Source organism: Desmodus rotundus, chromosome 2 (assembly GCF_022682495.2).
Source record: "Desmodus rotundus isolate HL8 chromosome 2, HLdesRot8A.1, whole genome shotgun sequence".
NCBI classification, from domain to species: domain Eukaryota; kingdom Metazoa; phylum Chordata; class Mammalia; order Chiroptera; family Phyllostomidae; genus Desmodus; species Desmodus rotundus.
The window spans coordinates 154,312,172-154,326,662 of NC_071388.1; the positions used below are offsets into that span (position 1 = coordinate 154,312,172).

Here is a 14,491-nt window from a genome sequence, read left to right on the forward strand (position 1 = left end):
ATATTGCTATAAAGAGTTAAGAATGTTTACAGACTAATAGGAAGTTTTAACATCCAATCAAGAGATAATTTCTTATTAATCTATAGTATACTGTCTTCAGAAATATTTTTATTAAACCCTATTGTCCCAGTAGGATTTGGTTAAATATTTTTCCCACTGAAGCAGCTGTCACTTATACTATTCAGAAGTCAGTAATAGATTTTATGGAGTATATTGTAAGCCGTGCACAATAATAAATACTTTGTGCTCATACCTCATTAATTCTGTGCAGCACATTTATGTGGTACTTACTATTATTTCCAAAGTGTAGTAGAGAGATGGAAATTAGATAGGCAAAATGAGTTATCAAAGACCTCACAACTACGGAAGATGCCTGAGTCTAAAACTGTTGCTCTTTCACTACATGAAGCTGAAGGATAAAAACATATACACTAATTAGGATGAAAAAAATGTACAAATTCTAGTTCTATTATATTTTAGCATAAAATTTTGCCTAATTTTAGCCTCCATCTCAGTTTTCTTATGAACATGAAATAAAACCTTGAATTCAAAGACCTTAGGCTGTGGAAAATATGCAATAAATATTAACTACTGTTAAACATAACTCTGTTCCATGAGCACTGACACTTTGTTTTGTTCATTTCTGTCCCTGTGATATATCAAAGAGTACGTGGATCAAATAAAAATATTTGTTGAATGAATGGAGAACAATATTCTCCAAAACATGAGCTGTGTTGTCTTCAGGAATAATTGCTGATTTTCCCTGGCCATAGTTAACTTAGTTTAGGTCAATATTCAGAGAACAAATCCAGGCCAAATAAAAGAAAAACCATATCTACACTGATCAATAAAACTTAGAGTGAAGTAATGATGCAGGTACTGCACAGACGCCAACACCAGGTCATTCCCAGACTGGTGTCTCCTTTCAATGGTAGTGGAAAAGAATTTACTGTAAACCACAGCTAACAAGAAATTAGCTGATACATTTTGAGGGTTATAAAAAAGGCAAGACATTTGTTAATACATAAAATGACTTAATCCAAAGTACTTATGTTTTTTTTTTGTTTATTAAAATTTCATTAAGCATTCCTGTGTGTTGGATGTTGAGGACACAAAAATTAAAAGAAGACAAAACACTTCTTCATAGGTAGTATATCTCCTAGTGGAAGACAGAACTGAACAAACAATTAAAATTACCACTATCAGATGCAATTATAAGGTACACTGGACTTCTGGTATAGGATATGATATGAGCTTATGGAAAAGCTCAAAGAAGAAATCTGGCTTTGGGTTACAAATTTGAGGGATGAGACTTGAAGACAGATAAAAACTTGAATTTAGGCAGAGTATAACATAGATTTTAAAAAAAGAAATTATGGGGAAAGCTCATGTAAGAAACAGCAAATCTTTTTTACACAAATAAAGCAGAAAGTATGTATTGAGATATTGTTTGGAAATAAATCTGGAGAAGTTTGCAGAGAATAGATCTTAAAGGCCATATGGACTTTGAACTTCATCCCATGAGAATCTGGGAACTATTAAAGAATTTTTAGCGGGAGGAGAACAAATCATTATTTTAGAAATAAGAATTTCCCAGTATTGTGGAGGAGGCATTGAAACTTGTCAAAATGTTTGGGAAATAACAATATAAATACTAATCTTATAAAATTAAAAAATATAGGTTGCATAAAGAAAATAATGTCACTTGCAATATTGTCATGTGCTACATCTCTGTTTTGCTTACTTGATTTTTATTTAATAATGTATCATGAACCTTTGTGCCAAAAACATTGCATTATCCTATCTTTATTAATGGCTTATACACACACATACATACCATTATTTACTTATCCAATCATGAAAACAGTGGGCGTGGTTTTTTTAGAGATTGTTCCTCAACTATAAATACTTTTGAACTTTAAAGTAATTATTTTACCTAATATCCTTTTATATTCACTATGCTGCTAAAATAGCATTGCATACTATGGTGAAACATCTCTTGAAAGAAAAACTGAATCTTTGTTTTAATAGATTCTGAGAAACTATGGCATACAAATAATCAGTTATGAAGACAGACTTTCAGAACTTCGATTTCAAGTTTTATAACAATAAGCCTTTTGTTACAAGTGAAGCATGACTGAATATTAAAGAGAAATGAGAATAGAAGAATTGAGAAGAAATAGCACATTCTGGGTATTCAATAAATAATTGTATAACACTTGGTAATCTCATAGGTTCAAATTTATGACTAAAGAATTGGTACCTAGAAATGTTCTTAACTTAGTTACGTAACTATCACAGAACAGGACACTGGTCCCTGGCACGTACATGTGTGGTAACTTTAGGGAGGTTACCCAACCACTCTGATCTTAGTGTCTGCATATCAAAGGCATACACACACTCACACATACTGACCCTGTGGGGTTGTTTTAAAGATTAAATGAGATATCACACATAAGAGCACAGACTTCGGCACAGTGTTAAGATATAGGTTCTCTTTCCTTCTGTCTTTAAACTCTTCTCCACATAAATATATGATAAACTATGCACATTTGACCACTATTTCAGAAGGGAGCAGCATGGGGCATGGCACCGTTCTGGTGCGCACAGCAGATCCTCTCTGCTCTTACCTGGTGATACAGTGCTTCAGGGTAATCCTGTGTCATCAACCGGAATAGGGCTAATAAGGCCCAGCCGAAATTGTCAAAATTTGTGTAGCCATTATCTGGATTTTTGCCTGCTTTTACACATATATATCCTTCAGGACACTGACTACAAAAGACAAAGAAAAGAAACTGTCTATTCTTAGGTGACTTTCAGATTATGGCCAAACCATAAATATAGAAAATCTTCCCATAAATAATAAAGGGCTCCCATTTCCACAGGGATCAGTCTTCTCCCAAACCGCCCAGTGAAAAAGCTGCAGATGAGCCCTGGCTGGTGTGGCTCAGCTGGTTAGGCACTGGCCCACACACCGAAGGGTCCTGGGTTGGGGCACATGCCTAGGCTTCAGGTTCGGTCCAGGTCATGCTGCACAGACAAGGCAGCCAGTCAATGTTTTTCTCTCTCATCAATATTTCTCTCTGTCTCTTTCTCCCTCCCTTGCCCTCTCTCTAAAAACAGGGGGTGGGGAGCAAGCTGCAAATGAGTTAGATATTGCGTTGATATAAGTAAAGTGTTAAGCTAACAGGAAAAAGGGCTGACAAATAGCTTTTGTCAAGCCTTTGTTAAAGATTTCTTTATTACCCAACTTCAAAGTGAAAGTATAACTGATGAAATATAACACTGATAAAAATAAAACCGCACTACAGTGGAAAGATCAAATATTTATTTCAGTGCCTTTCACAGAGTCTTCATACTTTTCTCTGCTGGGAGCTCGAGTGTTATGGTCAATTATTACAGCGGTGCCCAATAAATCATGCTTCCCTCTCTCTGCATGCCTGCCTAGTTCCCTCCCACATTATTTTGGCTTTGGCCGTGAACATGTTTTGGACATTCGTTAATGGTTAATAAATGTGATACAAACAGAAATTTAAAAAGTAATTGTGAGTTGAGGCTTGCTAAATTGTTGACCCACATAATCTGAACAAATGAATTTTCATTCTTGTCTTAAGGCACTGACTTTTTCTTTACTTGGCACTGACTTTTGGGATCATTTATCCTGCAGCAAAGTACAATGACTACAGGTAAAATATTGTGTGACTTGTTCTTCTGGCCTTGAAATATATCGTTGTGTTTCTGACTATCCATGACCAGGTATCTTCAATATGAGCTTGGAATGTCCACAACAAGGGTTAGCTAGAGTTATATTGAACAGACACAATGGGATGAGGTCACAATTTGGGTTTGAGAATAGAGTATAAGCCCATCAGTAGCTGGACAAAAGAAGTTGAGCAAGCAACAAAATATCTACATCAACTGAATACGAGACCTGTCTGGAAAAAGTCCAGCCATTGTTAACATAACGAGAATAGTTTACACGACATTGACATTGATGTAACCTGGCAGCCAAGGACAATGGACTGGAATGCGCATGGATGAACAATTACAACTTCACTGTACTAGTCAGTGGGGGCAGTGGACATTGAGTGAGCACATGTACCACGTGGCCACCACGTTCAAAATGACTGAGCAAGTAGAGTGATGAATCTGCATCAAATTTTGCATTAAGCTTGAACATCCCTCCACAGAAACTAGCTGGATGATTCAGAAGGCCGCAGTTATGGAAAAACCATGACTGGCAGCTTCATCACCACAATGCACCTGCTCACGCATCACATCTCATGCAGAGATTTTTGGCAAAACATCAAATCACCCAGGTGACTTAATCCCCCAACAGCTCAGATTTGGTGCCCTGCGACTTCTGGCTTTTCCCAAAACTAAAGTCACCTTTGAAAGGGAAGAAATTTCAGACCATTGAGGAGATTCAGGAAAAGATGACAGGACAGCTGGTGGTGATTGGGAGAACTGTGTGAGGTCCGGTCCCAAGGTGCCTACTTTGAAGGGGACTGAGGTGTCATTGTCCTATGTACAATGTTTCTTGTATCTTATATCTTCTTCAATAAATGGCTGGGTACCTTTTGGACAGGTCTATAACTAAACTATGTAACTGAGCCCTGACTGGTATGGCTCAGATATTATGCATCGTCCCAAAACCCGAAGGTTGCTAGTTCAATTCCCGGTCTGGCTTGCAGGCAGGTCCCCAGATGTGTGTGTGCAAGAGGCAACAATTTGATGTTTCTCTAGCACATTGATCTCTCCCTCTCTTTCTCCCTCCCTTCCCCCCTCTAAAAAATAAATAAAATCTTTAAAAATAAATAAATACACTGTGTAACTCATACTCTTCTCCCCATCACGTGCTTTTTGTCAATCTGGGCTCTACAGCCTAAGAGAGTTGAGCCTACAAATAGATATCAAGTCATCCCAGCTGAGAAAAGTAACATAAGGAACCACGTGAGTCACGGCACTGCTGAGAAGCACTCCGCTTCTGATTCCTTATCTCTTCACTTGAAATCATAGGACAAGAAACCTTGACAGTTGGGTTCTCACTGGAGAATTACTTATAAATACTGTTTCTAAGAACAATAAACTTTTTATTAATGTAAATTTTAGTCATAAAAGATAGCCAAGACATATGATAAGTGAAATAACAGCATATATTTAATATTTCTTTCTTCAAAGGCTTCTGGCCAAAGAAAAGGCCAAATGTCCTTTTTGGTAATTTCTACTAGCACTGAGGAACACTGAAAACAAACTAACAAAAAATAAGGTCGTGTTTGAGTCCCAGCTCTGCTGTTGACTAACTTCTTGACCTTGAATCAGTCACTTAACTAGTTTGTCTATTGCTTTATTTTTTGTAAAATTAGTTTTATAATTTGAATTAGTATTCGAAACTATTCAGTTTTCAGCATGGTTTTCATGTTAAAATTTGATAATCAAATCAAATGGGAACCATAATAAAAATGACTATTCAATAAATATTATTGATTGGTGATACTGATTCGATAGAAGAAAACATTAACATCACTCACCTGGCATCTGTTCTGTTGCCACAGAGGAGTGCATCTCTTTCTCCTTCCAAATAATAAAAGTTTTCAGTTTCTGAAAATAGGAAAGAAATGATATTCTATATTTAATCTTCAGTGAAGAGCCTATCTGAAATCCATTTAAATCTCTACAGCGAGAAGAAATGAGTCTATAGCCTGGCTTTTTTTTTTTTTTAATCTAGGAAGCTGTCTTAGCGTCTGATATACAGGCCAAACCCCCCCCAGCAATCCATTTACCTCACTGACCTGACAGTGATGAAACTCAGTATACATAGAGGAGAATTCCTTTCAAAATTAGAGCTCAGGAAAATGAATATAATCTGTTAGGTATGACAGACTCCTGATGGAAAAATTCCCAAGACTATTATGTTTGAAAGCAAGGACCTTTATTCCCAGGATTTATTCCTGAAGCTTTTCCTGAGAAGACCATATTTTTCTATCTTTATGTTTAATTTCCATTCTCTTCCCACTTCAAAGCTTAGTTCCCTATACTGAGCATCCAATGCCAATTCTATATTTGGTGTCACCTAATTTTGACCACAAGTCAAGTTTATCTGAATCATAGCCCATAGAATGTATCTAGGTATTCTTGTTTGTCGATTACAATGTAAAATGTATATTTACAAATATAGTTATCAGGGTTGGGAACACGCATGCTTGGGAGCATTAGTTTTTAAGTTCTAAATTCAAATCACAGAGATCGAACTCATGAAAGCAGGACTGAGTGAGTGTGTGTGTATGTACATACAAACATACATATCATATGTACACAAAATTGTAGGTATACTCTATATACAAAATTGAATTACTCCAATCTCCAACAATGTCACATTTGTCATCTAAAATAATTTTTTAAAAATGTAAAAATCATAAATAACTAGGAACCATTGATGAAACCCTTTGAATGGCAGTTAAAAGCCAAATAAAATTTGTCATTAGTAAAATTGGGTAGTCCCAGATACTTTTCTATGTACAAGTACTATGGCATGACAATTAGGTTAATAATATAATATTTTCAGTAATTCCTAACAAGTATTGCAGGAAACAGACTGAAAAATTTTAAAATGGTAATCTTTAAAAAGTGATTTCTTTGTAACAAACTTTAACAAAGATGAAAAGAACCTGTTTTCTTAACAATAACTAGTGAAATAGCAAAAATTGTTTATTTCTTAAGTAAATAGTGTATTTTTTACAATGTCAAATAAAATTTTTTGATGTATGAAGCAAGTGATTCTTACCTCGAATGTAACATGGGTTTCTGGTTCTGTTGTGCATGGTTTCAGTTGCGTTCTCATGGGGCCATCGGAAACATTTATGCTTCAGCTTGCCCATGAAGAGCCCCATCCCAATCACAGAAAATATGCTCAGGAAAATCAGAGTAAGGATAATGGCACCAGTAAGTTTCTTCAAGCAATGGAGCAGGATCCCTACATACGACTTCAGGCCTAAAAACAGACAGCGTTGTTTTCAATGAAATAAGATACCCAAGTAAAGCAGCATTAGCAAAGTTCTCCCATGGCAAATGCAGACGATGTGGGAATTGGTAGCTTTGTGTTTCATAATCTAGTTTATCGTCATCTAGATCTAATAAATGAGATGAGTAAAACCTAAACTTCGAGGGTTTGTATTATTGCTAATTTATGTCACCTAACAAAGTAACTCAGACACAATATGTTTTATAATTAATCATTCAATTGTTTCTGTTTACTATGTAAAGAACAGGCTCTCTTGGCTACTGCTTTTCATACCAATTACCATTGTTTATAAGTATAAGGTACAGAGTTATTAATCAAAATGGGTTGCAAATGTTGTTGAAACAAAAAATAGCTTGCAATAGCAGTATTCTTTCACTAATTTTTAAAAATTTAATTTTGGGGGCTGATTAAATAAAATGAAAAATTTTAATGATTATAAATTCAAATAATGCAACTGTGATTTATGCAGACTGTATTTATTTCAGAATACTTACTAATTGAAAATTCAGCCTTAAATTTAACTTTACTTAAAAACATTTGTTTTTCTAATTAAATAATACATACTTAATTCTGAAAATGTAAAAAACAAGGAGAAACAAAAACTAAATTAACATAATAGAACTTCATAGATGAAACTAAAATTTTCTTCCCTTCGTTCATTTGTTCCTTCCTTCCCCTCCTTCTCCTCTTTTCCCCTTGGTCTCTTATTTGTTGGTCTGTTTATATTTAGGATCCTAATCATTGCTCAGCTCAACAGTGAATGAGAATATAGTAGCTCTGTGATGCTAGCAAGTTACTCAACATTTTTAGGTCTCCATTTATTATCTTTAAAGTGGGAATAATAATACATATTTCATATGTTATTGTTAGGATTGAAAATTTATTTTTTAAATGACCTCCTCAGATGATTGGATGTAATAAGTTTACTCTTATGCTTAAAGAAATGTGATATCTAGATTAAATATACTAATATTTCAATTGCTAGAATATTAAGATACATGTTTATGGCCTAGAAATTATAGCATTAGGTTTTTTGCTATATAGGAGTCTTTTTTAAGTGTCACATAAGAAATGAAATTTCTGTGTCAACATATATAGGGTCACACTTAAGTGTTGATACATACGTTAAAATTGCTTTCAAGAGATGTTAAATCAAAGTTTAAACAAAAGACTATATATGTATGTAGCCAAGCCTTCATTAAAAATAAAACGTTAAAAATTATTTCCAATTTATTAGAAAAAAATGGGATCACTTTAATGCAATTTCTGTGATTACCATAATGAACTTTTAAAACATGTATATTTGCACTATTCCTTATTTTTTTGGTAATTGTACTGAGTCCTCTGTATATTATTTTACTGATTTTTTTCATATTGTTTTATTGGAATTATTTTTAAGAATTTCTCTTAAATAAGAATATATGTGTATATATAATATGTAAATATGATGTGTGTATGTATACATACATATACACACATATATACACCAGATTTTTGTGAGTTTTAATTTATTGGTGACATTTTGTTTGAAGGTAAAAAAGTCACTATCCAATTTTACAGAGTAAAATTTATTAATAATTTTCATTGTTATCTACCAAAGTTCTGAATCAATTTCGATTTTGATTCCCTGGTATAATTTTTCCATTCATTTTACCTTTAAACTTTTGTTTTAGTTTAGGTATACCTGGTAGAGTTCAATTTATTTCTGATTTCATATTAAAGTCTCTACATCTTGACTGAAAAATTTAGCCCAATTATTTTTATTTTCATAAATTGGCTTTATTATATTATATTTTGGATTGGACTTCAAGTACATCGCATGCATACGTTTGGCCTCCTTCATGGTGCTCCAGTGGACAAAAATTGCTTGTTGATCTTCCTTTTGGTATTATCGCACCTGCTTCTCAGTTTATTGATCCATCTATTTCATAATACTCTGACTCTTAGCAGTCAAAGAAAAGAAAAGAAAACAAACCCCAAAAGACAAAAAAACTTGGAGTGGAGTTGTTTCTATCCAATTTTTTTTTATTTGTTCTGAATAACAAATTGGAAGATATTGGTGGGCTTAAGATTCTTCAGGGATGGGAGCTATAAATTAGTCCCGAGCCTCCTCCATTGATGTGGTCACAGCCTTACTTAGCAGGACCTCCTTGAACTCTGTGGCATGTGGAGCGCACCCTGTCCTAGCACTCAGAACAAAGGGAGAATTATTTTATATTACTCTATTCATTTCATCTGGTTTTTAGAGGTAATAAGGAAAAGAAGATGGTAGGTTAGATATCTGTGTACACTGCTATATCTCTCTGAAGTCTAAAGATAATTTTATAAGTTCGTATTTAAGATGTAAGAATAAATAAATAATAAAAATAGAAAAATAATATTTTTGGTTGATCTCTACATTTTATCATAGTTAATGAACCCACCTCAAGTAAATAACAGTCAAATGTGATATTTTTTCTTGCCTTTCCTGTAGTGACTGAAATAAATTTTAAGATCAGATAATTCATTGATTTCAAAGTTAAAACAGTATTCAAATTAATATTTCTCCAAATAATAATAGGAATACAAATGAATACGTGGGAGTAGAGAAAACAAAATGAAGAAAAGGAACTCAATGCCATTTCTTACCTTGGTTTAAAGGAATAATTTTCAAAATTCTCAAATTTCTTGTAATTCTAAGTATTGGATTGAAGTTTAGAGGTGAATATATTGTTATATGCCTGTGGAATTAAGTGAAGAGTTATTTAGAGGTCCTATTGAGATTATGTTACTTATCTTTGGCTGTTTATATTCTTTGAAACTTACGTTTAAAGCCATATATCCAAACATTTCCCTTGCTTTCTCATTCTATTTTTCAAGTAGTTTTATTATTGATTGCAAGACAAAGATTGCTACACAATGTACAAAGTAGCCAGGTAAATATTAATCCACAAATATATTGTGAGAGTTTACAAAATTCTGACACTGTGAGTACTCTTAGTTCCATATATATATCATGTTCATAACTATTTTGTTATCTGACTAATAAAAAGATAATTAAAAATAAAAAAACAGGATCTTTTAAAAGAATGAGATTCAATGTAAGGATTTAAACCATTAGGCCGATTTCGATGATGGTGAAGATGACGATGATGATGGTGATGATGATGATGACAGTGGTATTGATGATGATGGTGATGATGATGATGGCGATGATGACGATGATGATGGTGATGATGATGATGGTGATGATGATGGTGGTGATGATGATGATGTCAGTGGTATTGATGATGATGGTGATGATGATGATGGTGATGATGATGATGACAGTGGTATTGATGATGATAGCAGAAGCCGGTACATAGAGGCTGAGAGCACAGACTCTGTAGCCAGACTGCCTGCGTAGAAATCCAGGCTCCAATCTTTACTAGCTGTGTGTCAGAAAAATTATGTAATATTTCTTGCCTCGGTTTCCTCAGAAGTGGGGATAATAACACTTCCTTCATCAGCAGCTCTTTTGTGGAGTCTGAGTAAGTAATACATGTAAAGTGCTTAGAAGAGCAGCTGAACATGCCAAGGGATGGCTATCTAAGTGTTGGCCGTGTTAGTTAAATGTGTGCTAACAGCAACTGCAGGGGTAATGACAGTCATGGTAGAAGTAGCAGTGATAGTAATCGCAATGATTTCAGCTACTGTTTTTTGAATGCATACAAGATGGCAGACACTAATTATTCACTTTTAGAAAGATTTAAAAACTTTTTTATCCCAAAATCTATGAACACAATATTATCTTACATTTCTTTAACAGGGATTTAACACCAGTGATCATTTACTCAGCCACAAAGAACATTAAACAGATGCATTGAAAAAAATAAATACATATAAAAATTATTAGAATGTAATGTAACACTTTAGGAAATGTAGAAAATGTGTGTGTTTTTAAAATATCTTATTCTGATATCTAATATATTTAGTGGTCTTAAGAAATGCAGCTAAGTAAAATATAGATTTGAGATAGAACCAAATATGCTAGGATCCTCTCCTGACTCCAGAAAATTTTCTTCTCAGTAAAAATAACTTAGAAGGCAAAAATTCAATCTCTATCATATTTGCTTCATATAGAAAATGTAGATAATATCCTATTCTTTTTATATTTATTACATATTTTAAGACCTTGCTCAGTTGGAGCTTTCTGGGAGAACTCTCTATAACTATAATTTACAAAATATTTTATTTGCAACTTTTTTTCAGGCATAAAATTTTGTCAACCTCAATTTTTTAGTGGAAAGCATTTGCTTAGAAAGGTAGTAAGATGTTTGCAACTTAAATAAGTACTCACTCAAATAAAGTTACACTGAAGTCAAGCCAGTTCCATGGATCCCCAAAGAAATAAAAAGGTCCAGTCCAGGTGCCTCTGGCAATGAGTTTTACAAGGATTTCAAGCGTGTAAATTCCAAGCAAAGTGACCCTGCAGAAAAAAATTATATGTATACATTAAAAGTAATACATTGTCAGTTCTTAAATACAATGTCTATGATAACTATCTGGCAAGTGATCAACCAACAAACCAATCAACCAACGAGACAATAATCAAAAAAACAGGTGCCTTTGAACCATAGGATAGGGCGTTGGGCTTTACACAGGCCTTTGAGAGTGGCCTACGGCCCACGGTATTAACCATAAAATTTGACTATCAGTTTTTCAACAACCCTTAGCTCAGGGTTACAGTCTTCATATATATTTAGGTAAATGATGAAAATATCAAATATCAAATGTATTTTACACTGGGAGTCACGCAATAAATAAATGAATTATAAAGAAGTTTAAAGAACTAATTTTACTTTATGTATATATAAGGGTTTTTATGGTAAATCAATATTATATTTACCTTCCAAAGTCAACTAGTTTTAAGAACAGAATTAAACTTGAAAGGTAGCATCAATAACGCTTTCATCCCTGGAAAATTTAATGAGCCTTTCCATCATTGCAGACTAGTGGAAGTCAAACTACTCACATTCTCCAGGAAAGAGAAAATAAGTACATAGAATAGAAAGAAAGGAACATTACTTTCTTAAAGGATGAAAAGAAAGTTATTTGCATTTGAAGCAAATCAGGTGTGGGTCTGCAATAGTAAAGAAAACCTGTGGCACTGATATATTAAACATTAGTATGAACTTAAAGTGAAACCTCATTTGTATGATGCAATAGGCATAAACCTATAGCTACAGACTCAAACACTTACATAATATAACCTAACAGGTTAGGAAATAATGAAAGGGCAGAAAAACATTAAAATTGATTAATTGACATATATGTAAATTTGTTTCTATTTGGAAAATTTATTATTAATGGTATGTGGATAAATATTACATTAGGTGCAATGAATATATTATATATGAAATATAAGAATTAAATCTACAACATTATAATATTTAGTATATTATATTATATTAGAATTATATGATGTTATATTTTATTTTATTATAATATTTAGCATATACCATACTATAATGCCGTATGTTAAATATAAAATGTAATCACATGAGACCATGTGTAATAAAGTTATATAACTTACTGTAATTTGGGCCCCCACTTTGGAAAATCAGTCCTGGTCATAAATATGCAGTCATTCAGGACGCTAATCAAAATGAACAGTCGAAAAAAGGTAGGTTACAGTTAAGGAATAAAAGATAATAAGTAATATTGGAAACCTGTTTCTAAAATATTTATATGTGTATACACATATGAGATAAAATAGTTTCTTAAATTATCAAAAAATGTTATATTGAAAAACAGTGAAGATGAAGATTTGTTAATATATACTACTGTTGTGTGTATGAGAGAACATATTTAAATGCATTTTAAAATATGGAATACTTAGTACAGTTATAATCCAGATTTCAATATGATGTACAATGAGAAAACAATTCCAAAGAGAAAGACGGCAGCAATATTTGAGTAGAATAGGTGCATTTGATACTTGTACATTGTAAAGCCAGTAGAAAAGGATATGGATGTACCAAAATCTTAATAGTCATTCTTCTAATTGAATTGAAAGGAGACAATGTACACCAGGTGGCATTAAATCTGAATATTGTTCTCTTTTTATTTAATACCATGAAAGTCTGTAAACAGAAAAGAGTATCAAGTGAAATTAGAACTATGAACTATAATGTAACCAATCATGCAACATATTGACAATGGTCATTTCAGTCATGAGTGCTGTTACATTTTCCTTATATTTTGATATTCTTTTACAGATAAAATAAATGGAAAGTTTTTTTTAACTCTTTTCAGTGATTTTTAGGCTTATCTATGATGATTTCTTTTTTTTTGCCAGCATTCTACCCAAGAAAGGTATCACCACACACTAATCCTCAAGTTTTCCTGTCTAACTAAAATAAATAGGAAGAAAAGCATATATTAATAGTTTATGGAGATACATTTAAACATACCAGAATTCAATAAATGTAAAAAAGTGTTAATTTTACTTCAAAGCAAATGAGGTATGGGATTACAATAGTAAAAATGACCCAAATGCACTACAATATTACATTAATCATTAGTAATTATTCATAGGATAAAACCCCAATTGTTTGTTATTATTGTCATAGTATACACTTAAATCTTGAAAAAATAATGTTGGGATATAAAAGCATTAAAACTAAAAATAATGAGAGATCAAAAGTATCCTAAAAATGAGTCGTATATGAGGGGGATCCCCCTAAAATACAGAATCATCTTTTGTAGGTCCTTTTAGTATAAACTTCCCCCACTAAGTGAGTGTTCTAGGAATCCATCTGTGTTAGTGTGCCAGCTGGTGGTGTTGTGAGAGGCAGTGTTCGGCTTCAGTGAATTTTTTTTAAAGATTCTTTCAACACATTAGCCCATTTCATGATGGATGATTTACCAGGGCACCTGCCCACGTCGTGCTTACTTCAGCAGTTTTTGACCAAAAACAGCATGACCCCAGTTCCCCACCCTCCCTATTCACCCGATCTTGCCCCAAGCAACTTTTTATTTTTGTTTCCTTAGATAAAAGAAGTCCTCAAAGGGAAAAGTTTTGATGATGTGGAAGAAGTGAGACAAAAGAAAAAAAAAAAAGCAGAAGCACTAAAAAGCATAAAAATTGACAAGTTCAAAAACTATTTTGAGCAGTGGAAAAAGTGTCTTGATAGGTGTATTGCATCAAATAGGGAGTATTTTGAAGGTGACTGAAATTAAACATGTAAGAATAAATATACAATTTTTATAAATAAATCCTGTTTTAGGGGGTCCCCTTCTAGTATATGTATATATGTATATATGTGTCTACAATATAAAGATGGGCAGAAGTAGGTTTACCGTTTTTTATATTGAAAATAACATAATAATTAATAAATGACAATACAAAAATAAACTATTTTACATGATCATAACTGTAAACCTATTTTTGCCTTACCCTGTATACTATAGCATTATATTTTATATTATATAATATATAACTATACA

The 14,491-nt window shown here is 33.0% G+C and overlaps 1 protein-coding gene across 3 annotated transcripts in view; it reads right to left on the reverse strand.

Annotated features, from left to right (window-relative positions):
- The window catches only part of SCN7A (sodium voltage-gated channel alpha subunit 7), a 79,750-nt gene that overhangs the window by 45,399 nt on the left and 19,860 nt on the right, over nt 1-14,491 (reverse strand). For all 3 annotated transcript variants that reach the window (XM_045187401.3, XM_024579831.4, XM_045187400.2), the window contains exons 3-9: nt 13,013-13,125; nt 12,576-12,665; nt 11,340-11,468; nt 9,650-9,741; nt 6,785-6,991; nt 5,532-5,601; nt 2,631-2,772 (exon numbers count right to left, since the gene is read on the reverse strand). In XM_045187401.3, the coding sequence (XP_045043336.2) occupies nt 2,631-2,772; nt 5,532-5,601; nt 6,785-6,991; nt 9,650-9,741; nt 11,340-11,468; nt 12,576-12,665; nt 13,013-13,125 (843 nt within the window). The remainder of the gene's footprint in view (nt 1-2,630; nt 2,773-5,531; nt 5,602-6,784; nt 6,992-9,649; nt 9,742-11,339; nt 11,469-12,575; nt 12,666-13,012; nt 13,126-14,491) is intronic.